Source organism: Aquarana catesbeiana, linkage group LG08 (assembly GCF_042186555.1).
Source record: "Aquarana catesbeiana isolate 2022-GZ linkage group LG08, ASM4218655v1, whole genome shotgun sequence".
In the NCBI taxonomy this organism is placed as follows: domain Eukaryota; kingdom Metazoa; phylum Chordata; class Amphibia; order Anura; family Ranidae; genus Aquarana; species Aquarana catesbeiana.
The window spans coordinates 256,285,339-256,298,141 of record NC_133331.1 but is presented as its reverse complement, the minus strand read 5'-3'; the positions used below and the strand labels follow the sequence as shown (position 1 = coordinate 256,298,141).

Here is a 12,803-nt window from a genome sequence, read left to right as displayed (position 1 = left end):
CTTCTCCGTTTTTTATTCTTACCCTATTGCCTGTTCATTAATCTCATCGGAGCAATACGAGGATCATACTGAGGAGGAGAAAGGATCTGTACCAGAAAACCACCAGGAATATCGGGACAGGTCTGGCTAATGACATACTGACTTCCCTTGCTGTAAAAGTAAGGGGGTCACCGACATCTGGTGAGTGCGGTGTGTAATATTCAGCACAAGATGGAATATTCACCATAGGGGGCACCCTGGGAATCCGGCATTCAAGCACTCAAGATTGCACAATCTGCAAAGACTTTTGCACTAGTTCACTTTTTCCACATTTATGTATTTGTATTTTTATACTTGCATTGCATTTATATTGACATTCTATAGTTTGGCATCCGTGAAAAATGTATTATGGTACACTTTTGATTTTTTGCACGTTAATGCAAGCGCTGCCTAGGGAAAATTTTACATTCGACTCTTTGCTGTGCGATTTGAGTCCATTAATTTTGTATGGGTTCAAATCTCACCACAAAGGTATCGGTACTCAGTATCGGCGAGTACTTGACCGAAAGTATTGGTATTGGCCGGTAAAAAAAAAACAAAACTATATCAATGCAACCCTATTGGGTACCATTGTTTTTTGGGATTTCATGGCCATTTACAATTTTAATGCAGTAGTAAAGTTTGGAATGTCAAAACAATAAAAATTCCCTCTGCAAGGCAATGTTATAATGTGCTAGTATGCATCGCATACTAGCACATTATGAGAGATTTCCCTTAAAAACGAAGCCCTTCAGCGGCGTGGTGATACCGCTGACAGGGCTTCCAACTTCACCCGTTCTTCCAGGTTGGTGGGCTCCAGGCCCTTGATTGGACGAGCCGCGATGACCTCACTCGCTCCTCACCGGAGCTGCTGTTCACAGCACAGGGCTTTGAGGGAACGGCACGGGTATACCACTCCCGGTGAGTGGTAACGGCGCAAGTTTAGGAGATATTTACTATACCTAGAGGTAAGCGTTATTATAGGCTCACCTATAGGTAAAAATCGTCCATGGAAGTTTACTCCCAACTTTAAGACTTGACATGTTTGGTATCTATTTACTCAACGCAACCCCGTCTTTTTTATATTTTACTAAAAAAATGGTTTATTATGGCATTTGTTTGCACTAAGATTCATTTTAGTGTATTTTTTTCTGAAAATATGTGTTGGATAAATAACTGCACAAATATTGACATAAAAAAACAACTACCAACGATTTATCCACCAGGGTCACTGCTTTCAAAAAATATATACTTTTATGAGGTGTTTAACCACTTGCCGACCGCCGCTAACACATATACTTCGGCAGAATGGCTCGTACAGGCAAATGGGTGTACCTGTACGTCCCTTTGATTTTGCTGCCTTGTAGGTGCGCGTGCGCCCACCGCGGGTCCCGCATACTTGATGTTCGCCAGCCGCCCGCAAATGTGAGTCGGAGAGGCAGAACGGGGAGATGCCTATGTAAACAAGGCATTTCCCTGTTCTGCCTTGTGACATGACAGAGATCTACTGCTCCCTGTCATCGGGAACAGTGATCGCTGTCATGTGAGTTGAAGCCCACCCCCCCACAGTTAGAACCACTCCCTAGGACACACTTAACCGTCTTGATCACCCCCTAGTGTTAACCCCTTCACTGCCAGTGACATTTATACAGTAATCAGTGGCTATTTATAGCACTGATCACTGTATAAATGACAATGGTCCCAAAATAGTGTCAAAAGTGTCCGATGTGTCCGCCATAATGTCGCAGTCCCGATAAAAAATCACAGATCGCCGTCATTATTCGTAAAAAAAAAATTTATAAAAATGCCATAAATCTATCCCCTATTTTGTAGACGCTATAACTTTTGCGCAAACCAATCAATATACACTTATTGGGATTTTTTTTTTACCAAAAATATATAGAATACATATCGGCCTAAACTGAGGAAAAAAATAGTTTTTCTATATATTTTTTGGGGATATTTATTATAGCAAAAAGTACAAAATATGTTTTTTTTCATGATTGTCGCTCTTTTTTTGTTTATAGCGCAAAAAATAAAAACCGCAGAGGTGATCAAATACCACCAAAAGAAAGCTCTATTTGTGGGAAAAAAAGGATGTCAATTTTGTTTTTGGTACAACGTCGCATGACTGCGCAATTGTCAGTTAAAGTAACGCAGTGCCGAATCGCAAAAAATGCTCTGGTCAGGAAAGGGGTAAAGCCTTCCGGGGCTGAAGTGGTTAAAGTAATTTCTAGCAAAAAAAATTTAGATTTTAACATTTGTTCAAAAAAAATAAAAAACAAAAAAGTTTAAAAAAAAAAACACCTGCCCCTATAGACAAGTAGTTGTATTATAAACAGTATAGTGCTTTGTTTCGCTTTGTACAGCTGGCCAAGTCCCTACTTTTGACAACATAGACGTCTTCCCTTACTCAAGATGGCCGCCGTGACCTCAAAACGCCATTCCACAGGAAAGCAAGGGGCATTGTACGTAGGCCACGCCCCGGTGACACGTCATTTAAGCAAGTCGTCAAGCTGCAAGAGTGGAGAACGCCGAGGCCCTCAAGCTGCGGACCCCACTCTTAAAAGGGCGATGCAGGTGAGGTCGGCGCTGGGACTGGAGACATTAGTAAAAGACGCCTCTTTTTATTTCCTGGGCACTGTGAACCCCTGATGGGTGACGTCACTGCCTGGCTTGGAGCAGTCACGTGGTTTAGGCTGGACTTTGGCTCTCCTGAGTATTGGGGGTCTCTGTGTCTCACATGGAGGTCCAGAATGGTTGGGGGGTTCAGCTTCGTGGATGAGATTAGCCCATAGCATGCAGTCTTAGGCTCTGAAGTTTTGGTATCAGGGATTTTTATATCTCTGGTTTTCAATACTGGTATAAAGACTTTGTCTATATCCACATTATCAGTGCCTAGCACATTTTATTGCAAGGGATTGGTAAAAATAAAGCCCTGTCTGTGTTATGGTCACCTGTGTCCCCACTGGGGAGATTTCTCTTTACTTCCTATTCTGTAGACACAACAGGAAGTGAGGGGAAAAAACTACACCGACCAGCCATAACATTATGACCCCTGACAGGTAAAGTGAATAACATGGATTATCTCGCTACAATGGCACCTGAAAGTGGGTGGGATATATTAGGCAGCAAGTGAACATGTTGCCCCTGAAGTTTATGTCAGTAGCGTCGCTATGGGGGTGCAGGGGGTGTGGATCGCACCCAAATGACACCTGCCAGAGGGGCGACACCATCACAGGGGCAGACTCACCATTCGGACACTGCCCGAGGGTTCATGGCCAGTAGGGGGCCCCATGAGAGGCTCCTGTCATAAAGAAGACCAGGGCTCTGTGCCTAGCAGGGGGGGCACTGGCATCTGGCTGAGACAGTGCAGCTCCACCCCACCACCTTCCTGGAAGAATGGAGGAGGAAAGAGATTGAATATGCTCCACCCCCCACCCATATTCCTCTGTGTCCGCCCACATTGCAACCCCCGAGGTACAGCCAGTGCTGTTGTGCCTGTGAAGTGGACCGGGTGCCTGTGAAGTGGACCGGGTGCCTGTGAAGTGGACCGGGTGCCTGTGAAGTGGATCGTGTCCCTGTAAAGGGGATCGTGTGCCTGTGAAGGGTCCGGGTGCCTGTGATGTGGACCGGGTGCCTGTGATGTGGACCGGGTGCCTGTGAAGTGGACCGGGTGCCTGTGAAGGGGATCGTGTGCCTGTGAAGTGGATGGGGTGCCTGTGAAGTGGACCGGGTGCCTGTGAAGTGGATCGGGTGCCTGTGAAGTGGATCGGGTGCCTGTGAAGTGGACCGGGTGCCTGTGAAGTGGATCGTGTGCCTGTGAAGTGGACCGGGTGCCTGTGAAGTGGATCGGGTGCCTGTGAAGTGGATCGGGTGCCTGTGAAGTGGATCGGGTGCCTGTGAAGGGGATCGGGTGCCTGTGAAGTGGACCGGGTGCCTGTGAAGTGGACCGGGTGCCTGTGAAGTGGATCGGGTGCCTGTGAAGTGGACCGGGTGCCTGTGAAGTGGACCGGGTGCCTGTGAAGGGGATCGGGTGCCTGTGAAGTGGATCGGGTGCCTGTGAAGTGGACCGGGTGCCTGTGAAGTGGACCGGGTGCCTGTGAAGTGGACCGGGTGCCTGTGAAGTGGATCGGGTGCCTGTGAAGTGGATCGGGTGCCTGTGAAGTGGACCGGGTGCCTGTGAAGTGGACCGGGTGCCTGTGAAGTGGACCGGGTGCCTGTGAAGTGGACCGGGTGCCTGTGAAGTGGACCGGGTGCCTGTGAAGTGGACCGGGTGCCTGTGAAGTGGATCGGGTGCCTGTGAAGTGGACCGGGTGCCTGTGAAGTGGACCGGGTGCCTGTGAAGTGGATCGGGTGCCTGTGAAGTGGATCGGGTGCCTGTGAAGTGGATCGGGTGCCTGTGAAGGGGATCGGGTGCCTGTGAAGGGGATCGGGTGCCTGTGAAGGGGATCGGGTGCCTGTGAAGTGGATCGGGTGCCTGTGAAGTGGATCGGGTGCCTGTGAAGTGGATCGGGTGCCTGTGAAGTGGACCGGGTGCCTGTGAAGTGGACCGGGTGCCTGTGAAGTGGACCGGGTGCCTGTGAAGTGGATCGGGTGCCTGTGAAGTGGACCGGGTGCCTGTGAAGTGGACCGGGTGCCTGTGAAGGGGACCGGGTGCCTGTGAAGGGGATCGGGTGCCTGTGAAGTGGATCGGGTGCCTGTGAAGTGGACCGGGTGCCTGTGAAGTGGACCGGGTGCCTGTGAAGTGGATCGGGTGCCTGTGAAGTGGACCGGGTGCCTGTGAAGTGGATCGGGTGCCTGTGAAGTGGACCGGGTGCCTGTGAAGTGGACCGGGTGCCTGTGAAGTGGATCGGGTGCCTGTGAAGTGGATCGTGTGCCTGTGAAGTGGACCGGGTGCCTGTGAAGTGGACCGGGTGCCTGTGAAGTGGATCGGGTGCCTGTGAAGTGGATCGGGTGCCTGTGAAGTGGATCGGGTGCCTGTGAAGTGGATCGGGTGCCTGTGAAGTGGATCGGGTGCCTGTGAAGTGGACCGGGTGCCTGTGAAGTGGACCGGGTGCCTGTGAAGTGGACCGGGTGCCTGGTGCCTGTAAAGTGGATCGGGTGCCTGTAAAGTGGATTGATTGCCTGTGAAGGGGATTGGGTGGGCGGGGAATTTGAAACCAGTAGCAGCGTTACATTGAGAACCCAGAGAGCAGTCTTGTGAATGAGAACTAGGTGTGAGGGATGTGGGTGCCGCAGAGTTTAGGACCGCCTTCTGCCTACATGTCATAGTACATAGGGGAGTCCTTATCAGTGCTGGAGGGGAGCACATTACCAAAACTTCACATCACTGTATCTGTATTAGTAAAGGGGGTATTGTGTGTATTTATAGGATAACAGTGCTGGGGATATCTGGAGTGTATGGGGGGGATTTGAGTAGAGGGGTTTGACTGACAGCAGTAGGAGCCTATGGCTCTTCTAACCGTAGTTACTCCTGTGAAAGCAAAAAGGGGAGTGGTGCTGGAGGTGGTGACAGGAACCAGGTAAGTATTTAGGGACAGGGGGGCTAGGAAAGATAGTGGGGTGTTTTTAACCTTAATAGGGAGAATGTATTAAGGTAAAACATTTTTGGACTTTAGAACCCCTTTAAAGCATATCTGTCATGTAGACTAAAGACCAGACCTACCCTCCCACCATTTGCTTGCCCTCTGATTTCTAAAATATACCTTTAGCACTGCTTCCCCACCATTCCCATCCTGTCCCCTGAGCTGTCAACTCTTATGGCAGAAAACTGATATTTCAGAGGAATCTGCAAGGAACATACAGTAAGGAGGGGGTGGACATTCTTTATTCCAATGACACCAATCACGGGGGCTTTCTTCATCCCATCTACACCTATAGGGGGCATTCTTTATCCACTGACACCAGTGGGGAAGGTGGGAGGTCATTATCCCACTGACACCAATGGAAGGCCATTCTTAAATCAACTGATACCAATGAGAGGAAGTTCACTTAATTCTACTGACACCAATGAGGGGGCATTCTCCATCCCACTGATACCAATGAGGGGGCATTCTCCATCCCACTGATACCAATGAGGGGGCATTCTCCATCCCACTGATACCAATGAGGGGGCATTCTCCATCCCACTGATACCAATGGGGGGGCATTCTCCATCCCACTGATACCAATGAGGGGGCATTCTCCATCCCACTGATACCAATGAGGGGGCATTCTCCATCCCACTGATACCAATGAGGGGGCATTCTCCATCCCACTGATACCAATGAGGGGGCATTCTCCATCCCACTGATACCAATGAGGGGGCATTCTCCATCCCACTGATACCAATGAGGGGGCATTCTCCATCCCACTGATACCAATGAGGGTGCATTCTCCATCCCACTGATACCAATGAGGGGGCATTCTCCATCCCACTGATACCAATGAGGGGGCATTCTCCATCCCACTGATACCAATGAGGGGGCATTCTCCATCCCACTGATACCAATGAGGGGGCATTCTCCATCCCATTGATACCAATGAGGGGGCATTTTCCATCCCACTGATACCAATGTGGAGGAATTTTCCATCCCACTGATACCAATGAGGGGGCATTTTCCATCCCACTGATACCAATGAGGGGGCATTTTCCATCCCACTGATACCAATGAGGAGGAATTTTCCATCCCACTGATACCAATGAAGGGGTTATTCTTCATCCCATTGACACCAATGAGGGGGCGTTCTTCATCATGGAGGGTGACACCATGATTTACTGCACCAGGTGACACCAACCCTAGTGACACCACTGGTTGATGTGTTAAAAGCAGAAAAATTGGGCAAGTGTAAGGATTTGAGTGACTTTGACAAGAGCCAAAGTGTATTGGATAGACGACTGGATCAGAGCAACTCCAAAACTGCAGCTCTTGTGGGATAATCCCGGTCTGCAGTAATCAGGACCAACCAAAAGTGGTCCAAGGAAGGTAAACTGGAGAACCCGGCAACAGGGTGATGGGTGGCCAAAGCTCATAGATGTATGTGGGGAGCAAAAGCTGAACCATGTAGTCCGATCCAATAGAAGAGGTACTGTAGATCAAATTGCTGGAAAAAATGAATGCTGGTTCTGATAGAAAAGTGTCAGAACGCACACCGTGCATCGCAGTTTGTTGTGTATGGGGCTGTGTAGCCACAGACCGGTCAGGGTGCCCATGCTGACCCAGTGCCTAAAATAAGCACATGAGCTTAAGAACGACCACAGAGCAATGGAAGAAGGTGGCCTGGGCTGATGAATTCAAGAATGGTTTGAGGAACACAGCAATGAGTTTGAGATGTTGGGGGGGCCTCCAAATTCTCCAGATCTCCATTCAATCGAACATCTGTGGGATGTGCTGTAAAAACAAATTCGATCCATGGAGAGCCCACCTCAAAACTTATAAAGGATCTGCTACTGACGGCTTGGTGCCAGATACTACAGAACACCTTAACAGTCATTGCCTCAACGGGGAATGGTGGGTATTCAGAATGTTATGGCTGATCGGTGTCGAGGGAAACGCCCTCTTGGAGAGTTATGAGTGGTGACAACTGTAAGGTTTTGCATTTCCCCTCAATTTCTGCCCTAAAGACAGTGGTCACCAGGACAAATAGGTGAACTCCACAGCGGGGACAGGGACATGAAAATCCTGACATTCAATAAATATGATTATAGGTGGGGCCATGAATGACTCGGCCCACAGCTGATTGGGCTACAAAAGAGAGTGACTTTCAAGTTCGGACAGAAGTGAATTCAGAGGATGCCTGAGCGTATCTCTGAGGACCACAGATGGCCGCATGCTTGGCACTGCTGCCATTTATAGAATTCTATTTTTTTTTTTCCCAATAAATACAATGTGTACTCTGACAATACGTGGTGGAGATGTGGGGCAGTGACACTTCAATTTTTATCTGTTCCAATCAGAAAATGCAATTTAGCTGCTTATCTACTGGGCCGTTTTTACATTTTTTCACATTCATGTAAAACCAGCATTTTTTTTTTTTGCTTGAAAAGTACCTAGAACTCCACGCACTAATATATTTTCTGAAAGCAGAGGCCCTAGAGAATAAAATGGTGGAATGCTTGGAATTTTTTTTCGATTTGTCACACAATATTCGCACAGACGTTTATCAAATGCATATTTATAGGAAACAATACACCTAAATGATTTTTAATGCACACAAATACAATGTAATACCCAATTTTTTGGAAAAGTATGGTATTGCGTCGAGTAAATAGATACCTAACCATTAAAATTGGGCATATCTTAAAAAAGGTGTTAAACTACGTTACCTAAAATTGTCCATAGGTGACGCTTTAAAAGCCTTTGCAAGTTATCAGTTTAGAGTTATATGTAGACTATGGCACTAGAATTATTGCTCTCACTCCGACGTTCGCAGCGTTACCTCACTTGTGGTGCAATCATTGTTTACATACGCCTGCCGGACCTACATGCGTGTTTGCAGATGCTCCTCCTCTGTTTGCAGCTGACCCGACCGCTTGTAGTGGTCCCAGTCTCCCCGGTGGAACCGAAAAGCCCGGGAAACAGAAAGCCCGGGAAATATGGCGGGAGTGGTACCCCCTTCCAAGCACTGTAAAAGTGATCGGGTGGCTCTATAGCCACTCGGATCGCTTTTACTGGAAAGCTGATCACTGGCATTGCTGCGGCCATAATCCTAGTATAGCCCGCTTTCTGCTGAGCCCGTATATATATATGGCCTGTGGGCAGCAAGTGGTTAAAGGACATGGTGTGAATGAGCCCAAGAAATGGCAGAATCAGAATCAATTGTTGATTTGTTGGTGAAATTTATGTGAATTTTCACTAAAGAAACGACTGCATTGTCAGGCAAAAGGTGTCTGTAAGAGCTGCTTATTTACTAAGGACCCCTAATAACAAAATGCTGTAGTGAGATTAACCCATTCATGATGAGTGTCACAACAAACCTTAACACGGAAGCCCAATTTTTCAACTTTGACGTTTTAGTAATACTGTAAATATATCAAAACAACAGTGATTTAAATACCACCAAAAGAAAGCTCTATTTGTGTGAAGAAAATGATAAAAATTTTATCTGGGTACAGTGTAGCATGACCGCGCAATTGTCATTCAAATTGCGACAGCACTGAAAGCTGAAAAATGGCCTGGGCAGGAAGGGGGTTTACGGTAAGTGCCCTGTAGGCAAGTGGTTAATCAGTCCAGTTTTCGTCCGAAAAAGATCGGAAGCCCAAGACCACACATGCTCAGAAATGAAAGAATACAATACAACATATTACATCACTTCCGAAGTTGTATTTTGTCGTATGAGAATTTTCTTAAGTTTTCATTTTCAGTATGAGTCTAGCATGCAAAAAAAAAACAGACGATCAGTGACAGTTATACTGCCACTAACCGACACTTATACTGTACTACCACTAACTGACACACTGTCGCTAACTGCCACTAAGGCTACTTTCACACTGAGGCGCTTTACAGGCGCTACAGCACTAAAAATAGCGCCTGTAAAGAGCCTCTTCTGTGTTTTCAGTGTGATTTCACACCCGAGGGCTTTCACACTGGAGCGGTGCGCTTGCAGGACAGTCAAAAAAGTCCTGCAAGCCGCATCTTTGCAGCGCTGTAGGAGCTGTGTATTCACCACTCCTGAAGCGCCCCTACTCATTGAAAATGGGGCAGCACCGCCGCTACAGCGGCGATTTGCTGGCGGTTTTAACCCTTTTTCGGCCGCTAGCGGAGGGGGGGTTAAAACCCCCCCCGCTAGCTGCGAATAGCGCCGCTAAAAGGACAGTAAAGTGGCGCTAAAAAAAAGCGCCGCTTTTTTTTTTGAAAGTAGCCTTACACTGACACCTACACTCACTGAGCAGGGTAAAGCATTGAATAATATCGAAAAATTAATTTTGGTGTGGGCAAGAGAGTCCCCAGAAAGCAAAAAGGGAAGGGTCAACCACGGCTTAGGGTACAAAAATGTGTAAATACATTATACATTTTTGTACCCTAAGCCGTGGTTGACTCTTCCCTTTTTGCTTTCTGGGGACTCTCTTGCCCACACCAAAATTTCTTTCTCCATATAGCTCCCTTTGCTACATCGGGCAGGTATCCCATCTCATTATGACGAACCGGCTGGTACTGTACCTACCTGGTGAGGTTGGATTCTTGGACTGTTTTACCCCGCTTTTTTTTGCAAAGCATTGAATTAGAATCCATTCACATAGGGCACTTTAATTTGGGCTCCACTAACTGTCACTTATACTGCCACTCATAGGCGTGCGCACGGGGTGTGCCGGGTGTGCCTGGGCACACCCTAATCACCCCATGCTGTCTCCAGAGATTTGCCCCAAAATGCTGCATCCAAGAGAGTGTGTGGCCCGCGCTGCCTGTGAAACTGTTTCACAGTCAGCAGATCATGAGAATTGCCAGAGCTGATCAGTGTATGAAGCTGACAGATAATGACACTGCATGCAGGAAGTGAGACCAGCTGTCTTAATGTCAGGGTGATGTCGGGGGTGGGCGGGACTGAACGGCCATCAAACACAAGCCAATGGGATGGGGTCTGGGCAGGCCGCTACATTTATGTGGCCCCGCCCCCTCTCTAAAGCAGCTCAAACATTGGCTGGTGTTTATAGCACTTGGTCCCGCCCACCCCCGACATCGCGGTTCAGTTGTAAGTCATCACAACTCAGCCGTGATGTCGGGGGTGGGCGGGACCAAGCGCCACCACCAGCCAATGATTGGGCTGCTTCAGAGAGAGGGCGGAGCCAGAGAAATGTAGTGGCCCGCCCAGACCCATCCTATTGGCTGCTGTTTGGTAACTGTTCAGTCCCGCCCACCACCAACATCACCGCTGACTTTTAACAGCTGGTATCTCTCCATGCATGCAGTGTCATCATCTGATAGTTTCATACACTGAACAGCTCTGGCAATTCTCACAATCTCCTGAATGTGAAACTCCCCCTCTCTCCTATCAGTGCCAACCAATGCTGCCAATCAGTGCCAACCAATGCTGCCAGTGCCAACCAATGCTGCCAATCAGTGCCAACCAGTACTGCCTATCCATGCCAGTGCTGCTTATCAGTGCCAACTAATTCTGCCTATCAGTGCCAACCAGTGCTGTCTATCAGTGCAAACCAGTGCTGCCTATCAGTGCCAACCAATGCTGCCAATCAGTGCCAACCAATGCTGCCAATCAGTGCCAACCAATGCTGCCAATCAGTGCCAACCAGTACTGCCTATCCATGCCAGTGCTGCTTATCAGTGCCAACCAATTCTGCCTTTCAGTGCCAACCAGTGCAAACCAGTGCTGCTTATCAGTGCAAATCAGTGCTGATTATTAGTGCCGACCAATGCTGTCTATTAGTGCCAGTGTTGCTTATCAGTGCCAGTGCCAACCAATGCTGCCTATCAGTGCCAGTGCTGCTTATCAGTGCCAACCAATGCTGCCTATCCGTGCCAACCAGTGCTGCCTATCCGTGCCAGAGCTGCTTATCAGTGCCAACCAATTCTGCCTATCAGTGCCAACCAATGCTGCTTATCAGTGCCAACCAATGCTGCCTATTAGTGCCAACCAATGCTGCCTATCAGTGGCAACCAGTCCCAGTCAGTGCACCCTATCAGTGCCAACCAATGCTGTAAATCAGTGCCAACCAATGCTGCCAATCAGTGCCAAGCAATGCTGCCTATCAGTGCAGCGAATCAGAGCCTATCAGTGCCCATAAGTGCTACCAATCAGTGCCCATCAGTGCCAATCAGTGCTGACAATAAGCGCCCATCAGTGCCGCCCATCATGGCCACCTATCAGTGCTGCCTATCATTGCCACCTATCAGTGCACATCAGTGCTACCAATTAGTGCCCATCAATGCTGCCAATCAGTGCAGCCTATCAGTGCCCATCAGTGCTGCCTTAGCAGGGATGGTGGAAACCCCTCTACAGATAATTGCAAAACAAATTACCTTAAAGTGCAACAACTTTTTAGTTGGGAGGTTCACACCATTATAGGACTTTGGAATTTTTATTTTTTAGAGTGTTACACTTAATTGTATATGTTTTAGTTACGGTTATAATGTGAATGATTGCACTTTAAGTTAATTTTCCACCACCCCTGCTAAGTCCATGTCTTTATGGACCTTGTTTGTGCACTGGTGGGCAGTCATGTTGGAACAGGAAGGGGAGATCCCCAAACTGTTCTCACAAAGTTGGGAGCATGAAATTGTCCAAAATGACTTGGTATGCTGATGACAGAAGAGTTCCCTTTACTGGCACTAAGGTGCCAAGCCCAACCCCTAAATAACAACCCTACACCATAATTCCTCCTCCACCAAATGATTTGGACCAGTGCACAAAGCAAGATCTGTAAAGACATGGATGTGCGAGTTTGGGGTAGAGGAACTTGACTGGCCTGCACAGAGTCCTGACCTCAAAAAATGCCCTTCTGGAAGAATGGTCAAACATTCCCATAGACACACTCCTAAACCTTGTGGACGGCCTTCCCAGAAGAGTTGAAGCTGTTATAGCTGCAAAGGGTGGGCCAACTCAATATTGAACCCTACGGACTAAGACTGGGATGTCATTAAAGGTCATGTGTGCGTAAAGGCAGGCATCCCAATACTTTTGAATATATATACATATATATATATATATATATACACACACACACACGTATGTGTGCTTGAGCTTTCGGTGCACACCCTAATGTAATAGGCTGCGCACGCCTATGCTGCCACTAAGGCCACTTTCACACTGAGGCACTTTTACAGGCGCTATAGCACTAAAAATAGTAC

At 48.0% G+C, this 12,803-nt stretch overlaps 1 protein-coding gene across 1 annotated transcript in view; it reads left to right on the top strand.

Annotated features, from left to right (window-relative positions):
• Positions 1–2,200: 2,200 nt before the first annotated feature.
• The window catches only part of LOC141106344 (zinc finger protein 692-like), a 73,931-nt gene continuing 63,328 nt past the window's right edge, over positions 2,201–12,803 (top strand). Inside the window, exon 1 of the mRNA XM_073597041.1 lies at positions 2,201–2,598. Within this exon, the coding sequence (XP_073453142.1) occupies positions 2,437–2,598 (162 nt within the window). The 5' untranslated portion in view covers positions 2,201–2,436. The remainder of the gene's footprint in view (positions 2,599–12,803) is intronic.